We start from the raw sequence: 23521 nt of genomic DNA on the forward strand, positions 1-23521 counted from the left end.
ATGACAACCCCAAAAGTTGCTGCTACATAAAAAACTGTACATTTCTAAACAGAGGATGCCTGCAAATGCCTACATCAATAATGTAGGTTTTGTTTCTTTTTTAAAGTATGCTTTCAACTAGCCCCAGAATAAGAGATAGGATACACTGAAGTCTAGGTCTGCAAGAGCACAATTATGAGAACAAAGAAGAATATTTCTTCCACTAAAGATCAAGTGTGACTATGCTCATACTCACCAAAATTTGCATATTTATTTTTGTCATTCTCTCAGCCTTGAAGCACAATAATTTTTATGCACATCCAGTGACTTACATAAAGGAAAACTGTAGATTGCAAAGTTACAACATAAACTAGAATATCACACATTGCACAGTGCTCTCCTGGATCATCAGAAAACCAGACTACAGCTCAATTTCTGTATTTAATAGTGAGGACTAAGGTTGTGTTCTTCATCTGCTTTGGTTTTCATTAGCAGATGGAAATAAAAGGACACATTTATCAGGATGATTAAAAAATAGTGACTGAAGAGCTACAGGTGTGAAAAAGAGCTGATCAGTCACAGGGGGTTTTATTAATAGCAGGTAGGACTTTTTAAGATCTTTATTGAGCATGAGCTCAAAACTCTCACAGCAACCCAAAGGAAAATGTCAGAGGAAGATGCTCTCAAATTCCATTTCAGTGTAGCATTGCAAGCTTTCATCATACTAAGAGAAGCTAATATGCACTGGCTCTGCTTTTCAGTCCAGTTGTCACTTAGAAATGCAGCCAATCTAAACTGGAAAACCCACATCTAACTTTAAAGAAATATTCTGCATACATTCAGCTGTCTGCCACTTCAGAGTTTTATGTTAAAGAACAGATTTTCAAATTCCTACAAAGCCCAAATACAGTAAGTACACTTCAAGGATGTATATAAAATTGAAAATAAAATTATCCAGCAACATTGCTGATTATGAACACATTTTCTAAAGTTAATACATTAAGCTGTGGCTCGCTTGTTCCCTGTCTCCACCCTCTTTAAAAAATGAAAACCAGAGATCAGCTACAAACTCATTCCATCTTTCATATCCTGGGTCCACCTTTTCAAGATCAGTTCTCTAAGTACCCATCAACCTCTAACCTATACTGGCATTTATACCTGCATTAACAGAGGCCCCCCTATTTACTTACTGAATGACATACAGTATGTTTGAAACAGTCCGTGTAAAATCATGAAACTCCTTGGTTATGAATAATATAGAAATTATAATTTTATACATACATACATACAGATATATATGTATATATGAATAATGAAATTCATATTCTCTCTTATGCTACATAGTAGAAGTCTCTGAGAAAACAAAGAACTTCAAACTATATTGTATATTTGCAGGGAAAAAAAACCTGTACAAACTGAAAACAGTTCAGTCTTCCTAAACTGAGGACTAATACAGACTTACAGAAAATTCTATTTATTCTCAAGCTTCCATTTCAATTCAGCCACTTATTTGTTATTTTACTTTAGACAAGCACACAACTTCAGGTTTCTTACATGTAAAAGAGCCTAAAAAACTAAGTGGCTGTTTCCCAAGGCCATTGTGACAAGCAGCTACCCAGGGCTTAAATAAGATATCCAGGTGGAGTATGATACAGATGAGTGGAGGTAAGTCCTTCCTTGAATAGAGATTAGGATTTTTAGCCCTGTGAAAGCTAAAAGCTTTCATAGTATAAGCACTTCAGAGGTTAAAAACTCTAGAAAAATTATGCCATTTTTAGTTTAAAATAGATGCTTGCTCCTACAAAGTGCTACAGTACTAAAGTGACTGGGGTGGTGAGGGGGAACAGGGTGTGGATTTTAAATACACATATTCTGAGTTTAATACTTATATCAGCATTAGGGTTTAGAAAACATCTGCAAAAATATTTTCTAAAAAAATTGTCTTAATATGATAGTACAGCTGTGCACACAAGCGCAAATCTGTGTTTTCAGAAGCAGCCATTTGTTTGTTCAGTATTTTTCATTTTTCAGGATTACCTTCCAGCCTCTGTCCACCGTTCTGGTTTCAGTTACCTATAGGAGAAGACTCATGACACAAACAAAACAGATCTGCTGATAATGAGAGAAGCACAAATGCACCCAGCTTCATCACAGCAGCTCTGGGATGTTTCCCATGAAACATTCACGGTTCATTTCCCTCTCCCCATGCTTGCTTTGGGACACCCTGAACGCAGCACATCAACATTGGATTAGCAAGAGTCCTCCAAAGCATCTTCATCAACTGGGCTTGCACACACAAACAGGACTGAGAGCTGTGTTTGGGTTTTCCTTGTGAGAAATACATAGCTTTACATACACACACTCTTACTCTATAGATTATTAAAAAAAAAAAAATTAAGGGTGCAAATTATCCTACAGCTGCATTAATCAGCATTTCAGTTTTACTAATAGAGCTGAAATTATCAAAATATTCCTTTGCAGAAGTCAGAATGCATCCAAGTCTTCTTGAGTTTCTAAAACTGAGATTAATTAACAAGAAAATTAAGCTCACCATATTTTAGTCACTTCTATCCATTACAAGAAGGAAAGTACTTTAAAGTGCAGCATGATTGGAAAGATACTTTCCTGAGTAATTTATCTTTGTCCCAGGATTGTGGGTGGCAATGAAAGAAGCCCATTTGTCTTCTTGTTCCACTGTGTGGTTTGCTTGCACCTTGAACAAAGTTTCTGCAAAGCTCACCAGAATATTTAGAGACATTCTAACTCCAGATCTCCTCCTAGGATTTTGACCAAAATCACTGCTGCTCATATTATACTGCCACAACTGGTAACAGACATTAGCTAAAGTCTACTCCTTTTGTGACATAGTAAACATGAACCATCTTTTTCATAGGAGGCAAGTTATCAACCCTCAAGATAACAGAGAAGTGGCTGAAAACTCAAACGCATGGGAACAAACAAAAACCTGTACACAAAAATACGTGTCTGTAATAAAAATCTACATTTAAAGACTGGATTCTGTAATAACATAAATGCCATCAACCTACAAATTAGGAATGTGTGATTCTTTGATACTGGCACAGGAATGCAATGACTAATAAAGAACACTATTCCTACAAGCAAAGCAGTAACTCTTCAAAATACCCATCAAGTACTGCAGCATTTTGCAATATTATATTTGTAATATTTAATCCAGGGTTAGGGGTTAGGTCTTTGGGAGTCTTCTGAAACCAAATCTTATCAGTGACAGCCAATTACAATTTTTTTCCAGTCAGTCTATAATATGAGACTATTATTCTGCAATAACACAGACTGCCAGGTTTTGCTCCATCTGACCTAATGAGGAAGTGATTTTACTCATCTGTTTCAGATACACAGCATAGTTTGGAACAACAGTACTTCATGCTCTAATATTTATCACATTCCAGGAACAAATGCAATCTCTAACATTTTATCTAGCTTATTAGCTGTGCCTCATGGGTCACCTCAAGTCTTGTAAGCTTACAGGAAGTGTTATTTCCTTTTTACAGATGAAATACTGAAGCACATAAATTATGGAAGAAATCCATAAGAAAACATAGATGTTGAGTGTCTGTCATCTTGGGTGTCTGCATGCAATCTCTAAGTAATTCAGTACTTGTTTGGTTGCCAGGTAATCCTAGAATACCCTGGATTCAAAACTCCCTGCCCAATACAAGGTTATCAGATATGTGCTGCTTAAAACTTGGAAATATTCTACAGCTAGGTTGTTTTTAAATACCACTAGCATGAACAGAGTAGATATTTTGCCATCAGAGATGGAAGCAGCCCATTTTCATCCTTAGCTAAGAAATATAAAAATACTGATTCAAACAGATCCTAGAATCCATTTCTTACAGATGAGTAACAGCTTTAAATTTTGGAAGAAATTGTCTCACGGAATTTTTTTCTAATGCTGTTGCATTAACAGAGTTTAAGATGCTTATCCTGGAATATTCTATAGCTGGTGGCCAAATTATTTTTTAGAGGTCTAAAAACATGTAGGTTTTTCTCTATGGAGCAAACTTAAATGCAGGTCTTGCCCCTTGGGAACGAACACTAAGTAAAAAACTGTGTTAAGCTTAGTTCCATGATTTCTCAGTAAGGTCTTGATCCTCATGGAGCTCTTGAACCAATGCAACACTTTTTCCACTCATTAGGTTTTTAAGATTTAGAGGACAACCTATAAAACTGGTATGAAAATTCCCACTGCTCACTCACCTCACATTAAAACATCTATTTTGCTTACAGTTTACTGGTTTACTTTTATTACTGTTAGCAGCTGCAATTCACTGGAGTGCTCATGTTTTCAGGTATCATCATCATCATTTATTTCTCCTTACAGGAACTTTGTAGCATGTTTTTCAGACCTAGACTATACAGCAAATAATAAATTTCATAGACATTGACAGATAATTATTCTTCAGTACTGCAGGAGTTTTCCAATGCATTTTTGTTGTCTAGGTAGTAATGTTTCAAAATAAGGTCTTTTCTCAGCAGCATTTATTAGGATGTGTAGGAATATCCCAAGGGTATTCCTGTAATATCTCATATTTACCTCCTACCTTTTCTGCCTACATTTTGATACAATTAAATCAATTTCTAGTGCAGTGTGATAGACTGAGTTCTCAAAAACTACTCATTTTAAAAAGATGACATGAACTATGGTAATGCCTTCCAAAATATGATCATCATGCCTTCCCCTTGATTAAAGGAACTAAGAGAAACACAGTGCGGGACTAAATTTATTTGCCAAATTAAATTTAAAACATAGTAAGAGTACTAAATGCTATAACCTGCACAGCTATTCATGTATTATTTATGGATAGATTTAAGCATGTATTGATACAACTGAGTTTTTTACCCACCCATAGCAATGGCAACCAGCCTTTGATGCTGTCTGAAGGGCTGGCAGGGTCATCAACCATCTGTTCCCACACTTCTTTGCCTAAATAACAAATTGCTTAGCTGCAAACAAACCTGGCTTCACAATCCACCAGCCCTGCAGACAAACCTGGCTTCAGAATCCACCAGCCCTGCAGACAAACCTGGCTTCAGAATCCACCAGCCCTGCAGACAAACCAGGCTTCAGAATCCAGGAGCCCTTGCCTAACTTGCATTTGGTTTCACTCCTATGGATGGCTGCAGATTTACACAGAGGAAGGGAAACTATACATAATTAATTTTCTACTGCTTTGAGGGGAGATGAGTGTTTCTAAAAGGGCACACTCCATCCCAAACGTGTTTGCAGCCCCACAACTCCCCGTCACTTGAACCAGGGGAGATGTTGTCAGTTGACAGGCTGGTTTGAGAAAAGCAGGGCCTCGATACTGAGGATGCAGCAGCTCCAAGAGGATTTGGAGGTAGAAAATCAGAATGCCAAGCTGCACAGGCTGCAGCTGCACAGCAGGAGCCCAGGCAGCAGGGGAGAAGCTACTCTGCATCTACATTCCATCAGCAGGACCATCACCAAAAGCATCTTGTTCTGGCACTCATAGCTCAAGAGCACTGATAAAACTGGGGAGGCTGTAAACCAAGAAAGCAGTCAAGGAGGGAAAAGTTTGGTTTATGTTGAGACAACTCAAGGAACTTTCCGTTCTCAGTGAGGAAAAGGTGGCCATATCTCCATCTGCACAGGCAACAGAGACCTCTCCTACTAAAGGTTCTACAATGAAGACCTGACTCAAAACATGAGGAAACAGTGTAACTAAAAGAGACAAAAAATAAGGTAGATTAGATCTGTCTATTAGCAATTCCTACATTTGTTTCTCTGGTTATAGAATACAGTGAGAACAACTAGCAAATGAAAGGAGTTTGAAAGGCTGTAAGGGGCTTTGAGTCAGTGGAAGTGTTTTCAGACATGTACAGATGCTTTTTAAAGCAGGGGTTCAACTCACACAGGAAGTAATTCAGAGTTAGCCTAAAGCCTGCAAAAGGCAAGAGGGAATAAGTAATCAGAGCTCATCTCTGGTCTTCTCTATAAAACCCTTAAAAACCACTGAAATGGCTACTGATGAAATTGTATTGTTAGGACAGTGGCTGGACTCTGATTTTAAGGGTATTTTCCAATCTAAAAGATTTCATGTAGCAAGTATCAAGCAGTCAATAAAACACATCACAATAAAATTAATTTTTTAAGTTTGCAAAAAGACTGCTTTCCTTTCAAAAGGCACATTTCAATGCAGATTGCTTAGCTCAGGAGGCATTTAATATGGTTTTATGGTTCTATGTTTAATGTTTCTACATTCAAAACAAGATTTACCAAATAAATTTTCTTTAGAAATCAAAAATATCTTTATAATATAAGCTATAATTGTATTCTTGAATTTTAATATAGACAGAGAGAAGAAATCACATTGAAATCGTTTTTCAGAGCACCCTAACTAAAATAACGACCACTTGATAAGACTAAAATCATAATCAATTATGCTTTCCCAGAGGTTTAATTTTACTACCATTCACATGCTGAGTTTTAAAAAGGCAATTTGCAGGTGCAAAATCTCACACCCAATTGCAGTGATGTCAATAAGAGTCATTATTTCTTGGATTAGATACAGGCCACTCTGATGACAAAGACAGTGCTGCAATTTATAGCATGACTCAGGGATTTCACCCTGGGAAACAGAAGTTGCACTTTAATGGTGATCTTGTTTTACTTTTAAGTTCTGAAAAACTAAGTCTGGACCAATTCTAAAAGTAACAAATTTTTTCTCCTATCTACACCTGCTGATGCTGCCAACTCCTTTGGATCAGCAGGAGCCTTATGTAAGTGAAGTAACTTGAGGAAACTGAGCTAGCTTAAAAAAAAATGGCTGGGAGGTGGGGAGATCTGTTCCTGTTGATACTTTTCAACTCTCAGCAGGAATATTAGTGCTTACATAAGAACCAGCAAGCTGTAATCAAAGAGAAGCGTGAAGGATAAAGTCAGCCCCTTTCACAGCACTCTGAACTTCAGCTGGCTGCAGCTAAAGCTAACTTCTTCTCTTAAGATCTCTTCTTACACAAGATTATCACTCATTTACAATCTGCAATTTAAGGACACTTTCTTTGCATGAGTCATTCTGCAGACAGCAGAATTCAGAGTTTTAGACAGAAATAAGGATTTTGCATGGAATAACAAAATTTGATACCCTTCAAACATTTCAGTTGGGAATGTATTTGTAGTTAGAAATTGTTCTGTCCTTGAAGAATGCAGAATCTTTTCTAGGAGCTCTAGAAATTAAGGAGAGCATGCAGGAGGTAATTTCAAAGTCCAATAAGAACATCTGGAGGCAAGGTTTAATAATCAAACAAATCCATTTGCTCTCACTCTCTCCATAACAACTGCATATCTAGGACTAAGTAAAGCAGATTAACTGAAGTGTAGGTCCTCAAAGGTGCTCACCTGTCCTCTTCTGCTTCATTACACATCACACTCACAGCTATCAAATAAATAACCACAAACCTCTGAAGGCACAACCTAATTTTTCAAAGGCAGAACATTACAGTGGGTATTTCCAGTCCTCAAAAACTTAAGAGGAAGATAAATTCCATGCACAAAGTTTTCTCAAATGCTGCTCCACAAACCAGTGCAAAGCAGAGCACGTTTTGGGAATAGGGAAACTTTTTGCTCCAACCTGGAGGAATTTTTTTTTTCTTCTAAGAAATCATTCTGTGAGTAGCAAAACTAATGAAACCTGTTTTCCTGCACTGCTGCATCTCAAGACTATTGACTTTGACATCTAACTACATAGAAGCTGTGACAGCAGTTTTCACTGCAGTTGGGCCATTCATAATGTTTGTGTCCCTGAACTCCCTGGAGCCTTGTAACAGAACTGATTGAGGCAGCCCTTCCCTCTCCCTTCTGCCCAAACTGGTACCATCAGGAAAAGTACAACTGACCAACAAATTCAAAGGCACAGAGAAGGGGAAGAATGAATGGCAGATGTAGCATCAAAAGCATCACTTCTTTAATAAATCAACCTTGCAAAACAAAACTGTACACTGCCCTTTAATGCTTGTGGTTTAGTTTATATCTTGGGAACTGTGCTGCCTGAAGCTCCCTGCTATAAAGACATAACCTGCTCACCCACTGGCTTTCCTACCTTTCACCTGGCAAAATTCCTTTGCCTTCTCTTTTTATAACTAAATTTCTCATTTTTATTCAGGTTTTAAAAAAAGATTTTGCATTATTTCACAGTAGAGGTGAAGGGAGGGAAAGGGAAAACAAGTTGAAAGATGAAAGTAAGTCAGAAAGTCAGAGCTGCATTCAGATAACCAATCTGGACAGAGAGTAAAATAATTTACCACCAGGCAGACACAAGGCCTAAATCTTTCTGAATAGTGACTGACAGGATTGTGAATGCCCTGCAGTAAGAATAACAACATCTGCATTTTTACATGATTTACCACAGGCTTCACAATAACAAGGGTAAATTCAAAACTTAATTTTTAATTTAAAATGGTAAATAAGAGAAATAAAATGGCAAAATGGTGCTAGACAGTCTCTTGGCCTATTTTTCCCACTCACCCACCTTCATTCATCCAGTGCAGAGCAACATTTGCAAAGCAGTTTACTTACTCAGTAGTTCTCCTACAGGGAAAAGGCAAGGTTACCATAGTATTGTCAATTAATTTTGACACCTGCTTACGAAGATTGATCAATTATTTTTGATGTCTCTCTGCTGTGTTGCTGTTTCTCAGTTTAGAAGAGAAATAAAACAAAGGCAAAAATACTACACATCTCTCACCAAAGAATTAATGGTCCCAAGATACCCTCAGGCAGAGCATTTCTCCTCTTACCACAATGTTCCTGGTACTTGCTAATGCAAGCCACTCATTCCCAGACAGTAAAAACAACCATACCTCACTTAAAGGAAAAAATCTCATTTTCAAGTGTTTTAAGCCTAGCCTTGAAAATCTGCTTTTTCTCAAATACTGTAGTGACAGGTTTTGTACATTTCCAATTTAGGTCATTAAAAGTTCAATTTACATCTTGGGTAACAGGGACACAGGCAGGCACTTCAAACAGCTGCGACTTGGAAAGCCTGTAAATGTTTAGAGTAATACACAAGGTTCTATTAACATCTCTGCAGATCCTATCTACAACCTCCGAACCGGCTGTTCGTGCAGCTCTAACAGCCCAACACACTCTTCAGTCTTTGCCATTCTGAAACGATCTTCATGACAATCCTTAATGACACAAGCATGAGCGATGTACACCCGAGAGGACCTGACAAAGCCCTGCTGCAAAAGTCCAGCCGTGGCTGCTTAAGGGTAAAAGCACATAGGAAATAAAGGCAAATGTTCCGCGGCAATAAGGCAAAGCATCGGTTGCCACAGAGATGGGGAAGATCAACAATCACCCAGCCATCAGGCAGAGTAACATTCTTTTTCCAACTCTTCAGGTGGAAATACACGGAGCTCATTGCCCATTCCACACCCATCTGAATTATCAGGATTCAAAACAGAACCACTCCGAGCTGCTGCTTGCAGCAGTGTAAGACACGTTTAACATATTTCACTCCATCCCCAGCTCCCAGGGCTTGCAAAGCTTTAAATCTTAGAATGCTTATTTTCAGTGCAGAGTATACTCTGCTTCCAAGAATAAAGATTAAAGATGAGCTGTCAAAGACACTGCTATGAAAAGCGTCCTCAGTAAAAAATAGCTCTCCAACAGCTTACTCCCGTGAGAAAAATCATAATGCAAATATCACTGTCACTCCTAAAGCTAAGCATGCAAAAACACAGAGGAGTTAATGAGAAATCTCTTCCGATTTCACCGGAACCCCTAGCAGCACTTCAGTTAAACACTGTGTTAGCTCAGCTCAGGAGAGGAGCCCTTCCAACACTCAGCCAGAACTTCCTCTAGGTGGGGATGGATTATTAACTTTCTAGCAGAAGGGAAAATGTAACCACTGTGCTTCCACACTTGACAAACACAACCAAGGTTAAAAAAAACTAGATGTTTTAAAAGATGACAAAGATAATGCCTGTAAGGACAGGATAACGGCCCAGTAACAACTCAGAGAATACACTCATTCATAACAAGCTTGGAAATTTAAGAAATTACCATTAGCTTTGGTCCTGGCACTGTTAGGGTCAGTTATGAGTAGCACCAATACAAAGGATACAAGTAATTAATCTCTTTATAGCCAGGAAAGAAGAGCTCTGCAGATCCACACACAAAAAAGATTCACCTGGGCCTCCTTTCATCACTCTCCAAAATCAGCCCATTGTTCCACAGCAGGACAAGCCCCAAACATCCAATACACACACGCAACAAATGGCCAACTTTAAAACCTTATTATCAAGGTCATAGGCAAAAAAAAAAAAAAAAAAAAAAAAAAAAAAAAAAAAAGCACTATATTTGCCTTGTCTTAATTTTATAGCTAGGTTATAATCTTACTGCTTACTGCTGCAATATCCACCAAATACCAGTAACTTGGCTCTTTCTCTGCACTATGTACCTCACTTCAGCCAACGTGTCTGACTTCAACTACTCCTCAACTTCCCAGGCTAACAAGTTACTGGATTTATTTTTTGTTTATTTAGGAATGAGTGACCTAGTATTAAATGATTAAAAGAGATGTAAATTGTACAGCTTAACTACAGTACTCCAGAGAGAAAATCTGAATTTAAACACAATTTTAAAACAGACAGTTATTGATATTTAATCTATAAAAAGTAGTTTCCCAAAGACAGAAAGAACTTGACTTCTCTAAGACACAGTGTCACCAACGTATTGCTATTAGTTAGATATTAGAACATTTTCTAGCTATGTATGTCAACATACTTAATAAATGGAGTTCCTGCTCATAAGGGGTGTTTTACAGGGAATGAAATGAGATGCCCTGTCCAAGATTATATAGCGAAATAACAGCAAACAGTATTCTTCACAGCCAGTCTTTACACTGATACCAAAGGGGGCGGGAGGAAAGTGACAGCCCTATAAATTAAGTCTTCTTTCCCACTCCATAGAGAAAAGCAAGTGTCAGGGTAGGCTTCCTTCTCACTGATCAATGACTCGGTATCACAGTGACTTTTAAGAATGAGAAGGTAGTTAGACCTTGACTGAGTACTCCTTCCCTCGCAAAAATATGTTACTGTTTCCTATTTCCCACTCTCTCCTGCAAACCTTGTCACCAGGGATGTATATTTCACTCAGTTGCACTTGTGTTGTCCTGAATGAAACTGACTGATGCCCACTTAGCTCAAACAACTGAAAGAAAGGAAGGTTGGAAGGAGCTAAACCTTTCACTTTTCAGGAGGAAAAAGTAATTAAAATCCACTACTAATCCTTGTTCCCTGGACAGCCCCATGAAGTGCACATGTCATTTCCATGACATTTCCAGAAGGGACAGCAGCGACACAGCTTTAGGCCGATTTCTCCCGTCTCTCAGTTCCCATGAAGTGGAGCAGCCTATTTTCAGCGGTAAGTCAGCCGGAGCTGTGTCCTGTGCTCTTAAGAGCTGGAGGAGCCTATTTTATCCATAACTTCTGCCACATACTTCCACCACACACGAACAAAATCATAGCAGACACGAGCAAAACAAAACAAACAAAAAACCGCTAGTGAAAGTGACAGGAAAAGGATGTAGGGATGAGAAGAAATTCACAATAAGCAGAACCTTACTTGAACCTGCCCTGGCAGTGTTGGCACTGGTCTCCCACCCAGCCCTGGTCGCAGACGCAGGTGGAGTTGACACAATGACCCGAGAAGCAGGAAATTTTGTCGCAGGACTTGGACTGGGACACCTGGGCATAGAGGGCCAGGTAGAGGAAGCCGTAGAAGAGCAGCCAGCTGTTCACATCCAGGAGCGAGGCGAAGCAGCAGCAGCAGGCGGAGGGGAAAGGTCTCCAAGCGGCCGGGCCCGCGGGGGCAGCTCCCGCTCTCCGGCCGCCGCTGCCCAGGTCCATCTTGGCCGCGGGGGCCGCGGGCCGAGGCGCGGCCGGCGATGGCAGCTTCCCCTGAGGGGAGTTAATCCAGCCAGGGAGATTCAAACCCCCCGCTTCCTCCTCGCCTTCCTCTCCTCCCTCCCGACCCCAGCGCTGCCTCCTCCGGCCCCTTTCAGCCCTCCGCGCCCCGTCACTCCCGAGGGGAAGCCCGGCAGCCCTCGGCCATCCGCCCCTTCTCCTCGTCGTCCTCCTCAGGGCTCATCGCTCCCGTCTTCTTCCATGGAGGAGGAGAGCTGCCTCTTGACCTTGTGTTTTCTCCTCGCCAGATATGCCCCCACGGCCGCGCACACGCCACCCTGGACCATGTATCCCGCGGCTCCCCCTTCTCCTTTGTATCCCGGTGCCCGCGGCACACACGCAGCGGCGGCGAGGAGGAGCGCGGGAGGCGGGGGCCGCCGTCCTCTCGCCAGGCAGCTAGCTGGGAAGTGAGGGCGGCCGGGCCCGGAGCCGCTACGGCATCGCGCTCCGGCGGGGCGGGGAAAGGCTGGAGAGCTCTTATCCCCGCTCCGTTATTAGCCCTGCGGGGAAGGGAGGCGGGAGGCAGCGAGAGGAGGGTTAGCAGCCCCTCCGCGTCCCAGCTGACAGCTTCGAAGCAGCCATTTTTAAAGGCTAATTGTCACCGCCGCTCGGAGCCGCCTCCCGCCCCTCGGCCCGCGTGGATCCGTCCCTCGCTGGGAGGGGGGTCCGGCGGGGTGACCGCCCCCCCGAGGCTCCCGCGGCCGCCTCTGCCGCCCACGCTTCCAGAACAGGAGCCGGGGGGAGCTGCAGCGGCACCGGGAACGGAGCAGCAGCGGGAATGCAGCCCGGACCCCCGAAACGAGCCCGCCCCGTCCCGTGCTCCTTGGCGGCCCCGTTCTCCTGGCAGAGCGGCTGGGGGCTCGGATGTTCCCCGCTCTGCTGCCTTGGCTCCTCTGCTCGCCTCAGGTCCTGCAAAGTTCAGAGGCACTTTGCCTTGAACTCCTCCCGGCTGGTAGCAGGAGAGATGGTACGGCTTGTTTGGGGAACCTCACCTTCCTAAGGTTTGCTCTGTATAGAAAGTCACGCTATGAAAAGCCAGCGTCCATAAAGGAGACAGAAGAGTCCTGCAACTTTATTGGAATAAAGGAAGAGAGGTTTTCTCTCTCGAGGTTTCGCAGGGCTCAGGCTCCTGTTATCCTAAACTCCCGGCCTCATGGTGCCCTTTTGCTTTTCCCATCTAGGGAAAAGGTCCAGCCTTCCCGAACCTCTAACCCACATCCCCCCTTGAGCCTGTTATTGTACCCCAAAGTTCAGAAACTCAGGCTGGTACAGACACTTGTCTGCTTCAGGGGTCAAACTGGCTGGGCTCTGCAACAAACCTGCTGCCCAAAGTTAGTAGACGCATTAAGTCCCATTCCAAAGTCATCACCACCCGTACCTTCACCCATTGAATTGTTTGTGAAGACATTAGCACACATCTTCCCTCTCAACTCCATCCTCCAAAGTTAAGGTTCGAATCAAGACCTTGACTCCTGATTACAGGATGATGAGCAGTCACGCAGTTGTTGCCTTTGAAAACGGAGCAATACAAAAGTAATCCTTGTGTTAAAGTTGCTGAAAATGTCCTTTTGGGTTTTTTAAGTGTTCCTTCCACAGCCTTTTTCAACTCTACTGTAACCTGTTTTCATTTTACGATCAGTCAGAAACTTTTTCCTAACACTGAAATTGGGAATGTATGATGTGATGTCTCTGTTCCAAGCAGATGAAGAAAGGGTATTTAATTTCGTCTCCTGGTGCCCTCTCTAAATGGATCCAATGTGACCCTATTAGTCTGGAATCATATCCAAATTGACCCCTCTCCAGATTCTTAAATTTTTACCCTTGAAGCCCATAGGAATTTGTTTGGGTTTTGGTTTAACCTCTTTTCCCAAGCACACCATCAAACCTTCATCTGACTTTCCAAAGTCCATCTGTACTCCTGTAAAGGACACAGTAACATCCAGCAGCAGCCATTTGAGCTTTGTGTGGAAAATATCAGGATGTCAAAGTCAAAAACAAAGTACAAACATCACAGAAAAAGAGTCTGTGCGTGAAGGAGTTTACAGTCTTAATGGAGGAAATATTTCCATCAAGGATGTGGGGAAAACTGAGATGAAAAGTGATTTTCCCGGTTTAATTCCAGAGGGTTTAAGGAGGTCCACAAGTTGCTCTCAGTCCAGGAGTACATTGTCTTCCTACCAGAGCTGAGATAGATTATTTCTTTGTCCTGCATCAGACACGTTTCTTAGCTATTAGACATCTCTTTGTATGTGTTTGGTAATGAATTGGTGAGTTCATGCAAAGAGAGGAAAGGGAAATTGTGTTACTGCTTTATATTTTATGATAAAAAGCCGAGGCTGAAGCCTTTGTGAACAGTCTGCTAATTGTACAATATCACATGTGATTCAGGCTGCTGAACAACTGTCCTCTGTTCAATACTGTTATGGGACCAGAAATGCAGTTAAAAGGAGATCACAGTCCAAGCCATAAAGTCAGTTCAAGAATATTCTTTAATACAGAAACACTTTAAGAAATAGTTTTGTTCACCGTGACAGGGAGATACATTCCTTCTCCTCTTTCTCAATTCCTTTAAACCAACCAAAAAATTCCTAAAGCCATCTGAGACATTTTTTTCCTCAGACTAAAGGAAGATTTTGTTTCAGATCTACAGAAATCTGCCAAGTTTTTCAAAATGTTTGAAATTAACTTTCAAAACTTTTGAAATTACCATTCACAGCAAAGCTAAGATCTCAATAATCCTTTACCAGGCAAGAGATCTATTCAAAAGCATAAAACCAAAACCAAACAAAACAACCCAAATAGGCCAACAGAAAAGGACTAGTGTGGTTGTAAGAGGTGCACAGAATAGCATGATAGTACTTTTACTGCATAAATAATCATAAATAAAAATCTAAGCCCAACTAGAAAGGTTTCTAGATGTAGAGCATCAAAGAAGAAACATTGCACCACTGATTCCTGGCTAAGAACTAACATGCTATGAAAATGAAGGAAAGCAAACTTTACTTTTGGCTGCTGTATGCCACAGCTATGCAATAGAAATTTCATAAATCTAGCAAAAGAATTATATACAAATGCCAATATTGGTTCTCTTCTGTGCTCATTTGATGGGATTTTTTGGTGTCAGAAGAAGGTAACAAATCTGGCTGAGAGAAGTCAGATCTGTCAATCCTTTCATCTTTACATGCATATCTGTAAGTTCCACTTTTCTTGCAAGTGTAACATTTTACACCTTTCATCCTTTCAGTTCTTGACACAGAAATCATTTACACTTTTAAAGAACTAATGTACTGAACCATCTTGGGCAGATTTAGAACTTAAAAGCGTTTGAATAAGTTCTCAAAAGTTGCAAGTTACTGAATAAAAACATAATGAGATTACAAGGTAATGATGTAGAAGGCTGTGTGAACAAAGCCTTCCAAAAATATATCCATTGTAGTAGGAAAGAGAAATAAATAGAGTAAGTAAAAAGTATTATAATATATAAGTATATTATATCTTTATATCATATAGTATATATATTATAATAATGTATATTATGTATTATAATACTTTATTATAATAAAGTATAAAGCTTCTAGACTATTACTATCAAAACTTAAGTCCCTGTATAAAATGTTGATACATTTCCATTCATTAGTTAAAACAGTATATTTAAAGTTCTCCGTGGTTGCTGTTGTGAGAGAGTGGAATAGATAAAGCAAAACAGCCCTCAAACACAGACTTCTCCAGCTGCTCAGAATATTTGCAAAACTCAGAGGACAAGAATAAAGCAGAGACCATGCTCTCCTCCCTCCCCCCCATGCACAAACACCCTCCCTGCTCTGCTGGCCCTCTCTGCAGGCTGGGATCAATGAAACCTCGCTGCAGAAATCCTCCTCACTTAAGGATGCTCAGTACTATTTACAGCATCCAGCCCAGTGGTTTTGCAGTTCTGTTGAGAACAATGTAAGTGGCTGAAGAGGAGAGAGAGAAAAAAAATAACATTGTGCTTGACCTCTTTGCAAGGATATTAAGAGAAACAAATGCTTCCTATGCCCTTTCCTTTCTCCTTGGGACAGATATTACTGGGCTCATTAAGTGCAGGGGGCCAAGCTCTGCACTGCTTCTGGACAGGGATATATAGACCTGCCTTGGCCTTCTGACACATTGGTAAAACAGGAGTGTAGGCAGGAGGAAATGGCTGCACAGAGTGATTTGACAGCTTCAAGAGCTGCTCTGCCTTACACATCAGAGCAGTGCACAAGGTACAGGGTTCCACTGAGCCTGACAGGGAACCTGAGCACAGCCTTCCCCTTTGCTTTCCAAATATGCACCCAACACTTCATATAGACGACAGCAAAAGGCTTTCTTTCTTCTTTTTTTTTTTTTTCATAAATCCCACACTAATTTTTCATTGAGAAAGACTGAGCCACCTGAGCCATTCCAAAAAAAAAATTCTGATGTAATGGAAACCATCAGTCTCTTTCCTGTGGTAAAAGAAACTTGTCCCTACTTATTGGATTCCAGTGCTAACAGAATAATGCATGTTACAATTTTCTGTTCCTATTGTCTTATCTGGTAAGTCAGCTCTTGGGGGGTATCAATTTTATAAGATTAAAAGTATAAGCCTCCCCTCACCTACTCATTTTTTCAATATTTAGAAAGAAATATAAGCCTTCCCTTGCCTAGTTATTTTTTCTAAACTTAGAAAGAAATAAAATTCACGGAAAATTCACTGGCACACTTCTAAAGTGAAAGCTTGGTAGAAAAATCTTACCTTTCTTAAGACCCGTGAGTGTATTTTGCTGCAGTAGTTGCATTTGTTACCATCATCTCCAAGAAGAAAACTGCCATACAATAAAGACTGGAAGTACTGTGAGAAGTTTACCAAACTCAGAAACATCTACAAAACAACAGAGGTGGAAATCAATGCTTATGCTATTTTTTTCCATTTTTTTTCCATTTGTATGTGGAGAAAAAACTTAGAGTCAGAGCTGTATTTTTTATGCATATGCATGAGCTGAGGTGTAAAATCTATCCTACAAAGAAAGAGCCAGATTTCTATTGGAATGTTTATTCCTCTGCAGATTTTTTCATGAAGAAAAAAAAGTAATGATATTTTTTGCACTCTTATTTTTAAATTGTAGGCCATGGATGAAGAATTACAGGATAAATTACAATTTGGCTTCAGGTCCATTTTAAGGTGAAAGATGCTTCAGAAAAGCAGAGACCAGACAGCACCAAGTTCTATCAGCACTAGTAATGACATCTTTGCTACTTGAACACCTCTCTACTTCCAACTAAAAATCTGTCAAGCCAAGGAATAAAATCATGTTACATTTTTCTGTATTTTTTTGTACATTCTTTCTGCACAAAAAAAATTAAATAGACAATCTGATAGCATTTTCATCTATGACAGAATCAATCTGCCAACATTGATCTTGACTCTGAGTATGAACCTCTTATTTTTTAAAATACAAAGTTTTAAAAAGTCTTCCTACTGAATAGATGTGTAATTGTATGCCATGCTGAAACCTTGATGCATCTTGCACTGACATTTCCCACTGCAAATGTCGCTTCTGCTGAGGTTTTTTTCTGCATTCATTCAGCTGCCTTTTATTTTCCCTGCTATTCCTTCTGGAGTTTTTCACAATCCTGGTTAATCTTGACTAAGCTAGGGCATTTTTTCCTTGTCAGCAAAGCTCCATCTCACAATTCAACCTTTCTTACACATCATTAGTAGGTGTACTGAATTTATCCAATACCCTTTAATGATCCCAAAGGGACGCTGCTATTAGACTTTTTCTAGCTGAGAAAGCATTTACTTTGAGTTATTTTCTCTCATTCTTTTCTAAATTAGGACATGATCTTTGGGATTCAAACCACTGTTACCTTTATTTCTGTATTTGTTCTTTTTATTCATAGATTCAACAAAATACTGGAAACATTATTAGAAGATAATGAAATTCCATTGACCTTCCTGGGATTTACATCCTTCCTTCAGAATTTAGCAGAGGTTTCCACATTTTTCTGGCTAGTTTGCTGAATGATATATTAAAAAAAAAAAAACACCTTACTAAAAGATTTTGAAAATAAAAATATATCATCTGCTCCAATTTTCTCCTAACCACTATTCTTCCTTTGCAAGGCTTAGGAAGAATGCATTTATTATTGGTGGCTTACTGGTTCTTACTCATCACATTATACTTTACCCAGGAGCTTTGTAAGTCCACCAGTTTCTTCCAAGGCTATTTAAGCGTGACTTCTCTCTTCATGTTGTCAGGCTGATGAATTTAATCTCTTTTGAAATAAAAAAAACCCCACCAAAACAAAAAGTAAATTGTTGGGTAACTGTTAAATCAGCAGTGAAATCAGTATTTTGATTACTACAATTTTCATCTTAATATCACAGTTCATCTCCTTTAGAGTGATGCTGCCTAGTCCTAGTGATTCTACTTCAAAATAATCTCACGTAGATTTCTTACTCTTCTAAAAAAACCCCAACCTTCTAATAATGGCTACATTGGTAGGCTAATACTTTAATACTTAATTTTACAGTATGTTTTTTATTACTGCAGTGAAATTATTTGCTTTTCCTGAAATTCCCTTTTCCTTTCCAATTGCTACTTTTGGAGCCTACTTAATTTTCCTGTTTTTTCCTTTTGTGTATTTAAAAAAGTTACCTCTTTCTTTTTTCAGTCAATACTTGAATAGTTGTACTATTAGACTGTGGAAAGTGATACTTGCAAAAAGTGGAAAAACAAATACATCAAATAGTCTGCAACAAGGACAGTGAAACAATAATTGTACTAGGCATAATGGAATAATGGAACAAAATTATGCTCATTTTTTGCCATTTGATTTGCATAAAATTGGCAAAAATGAGAGGCTATGCATGCATTGATCCCTGTCTTGTCTTCTAGATGTCATAAAATAATTGAGTAGATTAAATTTTCCCTCAGTATTAATGTTGAAACAGACATTATATGCCAAGAATCTAAGTGGCATATTGTATTCATTCAATGCAACTATTTTCAGCAATTTGAAGAAATAACTCTCTTGCATAAATATAACACTTTGTCAAGCACACAAGCAGTTATTTAATTAGCTGAAGACATTAATTTCCATAGCTTCAGATAACAGTAGAAATAATAATTATTAAGAATTACAATATTTCCCTGAAGTAACAAGGTTTATTGCCCCAGAGGAGCACGAAGATGCATGTGGCACCTCCTGTTTGTGTACCTGGGCACTGGTGGTGCTGCAGGGGGAGGCTGAAGAAGCTGTGAGCTGAGATGCTGACCTCATCCATGGCCTCAGCCAGGGATAAAGGCTCAGGATGTGCCATGGGCAGGTCTGGCTGCACAGGTGGGCATGCAGGATGGTTCTCTCTGGGACTGACTGCTGAGGGAAACCTTCTCACCAGCCTGGCAATTTGTTCATCATGAGCAAAGCTTTAGACCAGTTTTAAAAGGTGCCACAGAAAAAAATCCACAAGCTTTTCTCCCTGTTCTTTTCAGGTTACAGATTTAGAATCTGTGTGATCAAAGTCAAGGAGAGAGTGAGGGAACTGAAAAGGTTCTAAGAAAGGGAGGATGCAAAGTGAGCCATCAAACACCTGCAGCACAGATCCACAAGCAGAAACGCAGAATCAGTTCAGGTGGAAAAACCTCTGAGATCATCAAGTCCAACCTATGACCCAACACCACCTTGTGAACCACACCATGGCCATGTCCAGTCTTTCCTTAAACACCTCCAGGGATGGTGACCACCCCTCTGGGCAGCCCATTCCAAAATCTAATCACCTTTTACAGAATGAAATTCTTCCTGATGTCCCAAACTGGTGCAGTTTAAGACTTTGTCCTTTTGTCCTGTCACTGGGGGAAGAGGCTGAATCTCCACCTGGCTCCAGCCTCCTGCCAGGGAGCTGTAGAGAGTGACAAGGTCATCCCTGAGCCTCCCTTTCTCCAGGCTAGACAGCCCCAGCTCCCTCACTGCTCCTCAAAGAACATGCACTCCAGACACTGACAGAAATATCTGGCAAACACCAGTTGAAAAATGGGAGAGGCAAAGTGCACATAATGACAGGTTTGAACCAAAGATTTTTTCTGACCAGAAGGCTCTTTCAATATAGAAGCTATGGAAGTATCCAAGGGGCAGAAACTTGGAAAGACCTAAAGCTCAGGACCTCGTGGGAGTGGGAATACATTCCCTAGTAGGATGAGTATACAACTATCTCTTTGAAAAAGCATTAAGGCAGGACATAGTTGTCTATTCAGTTCATCAGATGTGCTAGGGACTGCTTTTTTATTTCATGAAGTGGAGGAAATTACACAGAAAGTAGCTATTTTAGATTTAATTCTAATTCTTTAGGAGGAAGTGGTTGAGAATCTTAAAGTGGAAGTTAATTCAAGAGAAAAAGATAATAAAAATGATAAGTCTTCCATTCTTCCTTTAAATTGCAACTAACAAAATAAGGCTAATGGACTTCAAATAGCTCAAGGAAATACAAGTATCTAGCAGTGATAAGGAACAAAAAAGAATACAAGAGATAAAGACAGGACCGTAAATGATCCTAAAGTGGAAGGAAGATTAGAAGTACATCAAAAATTAAGATGATTGTATCAAGAATTCTTTAACAATCTGAAAATCTAAAAGAAAACCATAAAATATAGAAAAAAGACACATCTATAATGGCAAGTATAAAGAAGCAGCACAAGCAAGCCAGAATAAAATGAAAAAATGCTGAAGCACAGAATAAGCCACAAGTGGCATGATGATATTCATATTCAGTTCAAATAGGACAGATCTGTGCTGGAAATAATAGTAACTTCAGCTGTTTTCCACAAGGATTATACCACATTACAATGCCTTTTCAATCATTTTTGACCCATTTGCCTCTCCAAATTCTCCATCTCATACCAATCTGTAGCTCTTGAAATCCTCTAAAAGCAATTTCACAACTTGAAGCAAAGACAGATGGTGGAGTTTCATCTTCTCAGGTGCCTTTGCCAGTCACGTTGACTTTACCTGTCCACTGCCATCACAGGATGAGACATGAACCTGGCCCACTAAAATTAATCCCATGCATCACAGTTTACATCTGTCAGAGTCACATGTGGTCATATTAAATATTAAAATGATGTTCAAAACAAGATTATGAAAAACGATTTTCGTCTGTGTCTCACAGAGAATATCTGTGGCTTCATCACTGCTAAAATAAAGTTATTACCTATGCAGCAGTATCAAGAGAGCCACACACTGAAAAGTAATACTGCAGATGGGTTATACTTCTAACTACAAATAGTGTTGTTATGCCATGAAGACAAACAGCCTCAGGCTGTAGAAAAGCCCGAGAAAAGAAAGGTTTAATAAAATCTTGTGGGAAAAAAAATGATGCAAAATATTCTTACTTCCCAACGCTCTTTTACACTGCAATATAAATATCTGGATTTTGTGCTTTTGTAATTTTCCTCCTTTCCCTCTGTTTTCCAGCCTACAAGAAGATTGCTTTGTCATTTACCCAAAAATAAAGTGAGAAAAATCCTAATTCGGTCTGAGTTGCTTTCCATGCATTTAATTAATTCAAATGTCTAATTACAGTGACAGATATTTTTTTCTAATAAACTTTGTCTGTATAATTTACTGGCTGAAAAGCCACTATAATTTAAGACATAAAGTTTCATCCTAATGTTAAAAGGTTAACATACCTGTGCAAACACATGAACATGAATGTGCACACAACACACACATAGTAGCAGACTTTTAAAAATTTTTAATTATTCTAGGAATTTTTTTTAGTTCATCTTACCTCACCTACATACACACCTTCTTCCACACTCTGCCTTTATGAAGTAGAAATATCCAGGTGTTACTTCCCTTGCTGAAAGCGACTGTCTTCAGCAAATACCAATAATGCCTCAAATAAAAAGGCTGTTTGATATCCAAGGTTGGGTATGAACACCTGCCAAATATAAAACAAATGGCAATTTTATAAATAACTGATGGCATTCCTGTGAGTATTTTGGGCAAAAATTAATGCTCACATCTCTCTGAAGAATGTCAGAAAATTGTATCTGCAGAACAACAACATATCATGTAAGGATAGGTTTAGACCCTGAGCTTTCACAAGCTTGTATGGTCTAGAATTAAAGAGAATAAACTCAGGAATTTCAGCCAGGGCCTCGAGGGAAAACTGTTTTATGTGCCTTCTGCCTCTTAACTAGAAGAAAATGCCTGCAGTACAGTCAGCTTGCTAAAGGAAAGAATGCAGAAACTTCTCTGTGGAATGGTGGTAGCAATTCACACCTGAGGAATTCTAAATCCAGCAAAGCCCGGTGTAACTGCTGAGCAGCTGGTGCTGTCTCCACCTCCAGAGGTAGCATAAAAACAGAGGTGATGGAATCCATGTGGGAGATAAAAAAATTCTTCATGTTTAGTGACCTCAAAAAGAAGATGAACATTGAAAATAGAGACCTCATCTGAGCATGGAAATGTGACATTGTCTTTAGCAAGCATTCTGCCAAACCTGTGAAAAGCTGGAGCTTTTTTCTCTTGGTTCCTCCAAAAGAAGACATTTCACATACAAAATTGATTTGTAAAGGCTTACAGTAAAAACATCCATTTAAGAAATGAATTTTTCCTTTTATCCTTTCTTGATCACCCATTTGGGATCGAGAATCAGAGCAGAGAATCCTCCTCCATGTCCATTTATTTGCATCACCACGTCTGATTATGTGGTGGAGAGCAAGGGGGTAGCTCTGGAAAAAAGTTTGGAAACTTTTAGAGAAAGAATTATGGAAGGGAAAAAGTATGTAAACAAAATGAGTACACTACTTGAACTCTGGGCAAAAATAGAGCCTACAATCTCCAAACCTCAAGAACGTCCTTGTTTTGCAAATTTGGTGCTTCTCTTTGCCTAATGACTGCTCTCTGGATTTACTTCCAAAACTTTTGACATGGTGTCTGTGCAAAAACCACCCCATTGTGTTTTATACAAGAGCTGTCTCTCACATGCCTGTGTCAGAGGACATCTGCATCATGAAGCAAGACCAGAACAGTCCCTTAATTAAGGGAGAAAGAGGGAGGGAAGGCAAAAGTCTGTCACACTCTCTATTATGGCAGCTGATTTTCACATCTGCAGAGAAATAAAAGTGTAATTCAGATGGTTTGTCAAGGGAAATATGATTGAATTATCTCTATAGACCAGCTGAAAGGTGAAATGATGAGCAACCTGGAATTAAATTAAAAACCTAAACCCATTAAAGTATTCAGATTTCCCAGACTAAGATAAAAGTGAAAACCTTTGAAATTAAGCAGTCTTCCTACCCTTATCTCTGAAGCTGAAGACGCTGCTGCTTTGGATAACACAAAGGAAGCCAGACTGGATTATTGCTCATTTGAACACTGGTTCTCAAATGCACCATATTTTCCTCAAGAAATGAACATTATTCATTTCAGCTTATGCTGGATATCAAAGTAGCTGTAGAAAAGGACACAAAATAAATTACCAACCATCCTTTGATCCCAACATACTCCCACTGCTCCACTTCCCCACTCCAGAGAACAATGTGTAGGAACCAAATCTCCG

The 23521-nt window shown here is 39.7% G+C and overlaps 1 protein-coding gene across 3 annotated transcripts in view; it reads right to left on the minus strand.

Annotated features, from left to right (window-relative positions):
• ATRNL1 (attractin like 1) overlaps window positions 1–11967 on the minus strand; it is a 428574-nt gene extending 416607 nt beyond the window's left edge. For all 3 annotated transcript variants that reach the window (XM_054276784.1, XM_054276783.1, XM_054276785.1), the window contains exon 1: window positions 11612–11967. In XM_054276784.1, the coding sequence (XP_054132759.1) occupies window positions 11612–11895 (284 nt within the window). In that variant the 5' untranslated portion in view covers window positions 11896–11967. The remainder of the gene's footprint in view (window positions 1–11611) is intronic.
• Between the last annotated feature and the right edge of the window lie 11554 nt (window positions 11968–23521).

Source organism: Melozone crissalis, unplaced genomic scaffold (assembly GCF_028551555.1).
Source record: "Melozone crissalis strain CALT ecotype California unplaced genomic scaffold, PUWL_Pcris_2 ptg000019l_1, whole genome shotgun sequence".
In the NCBI taxonomy this organism is placed as follows: domain Eukaryota; kingdom Metazoa; phylum Chordata; class Aves; order Passeriformes; family Passerellidae; genus Melozone; species Melozone crissalis.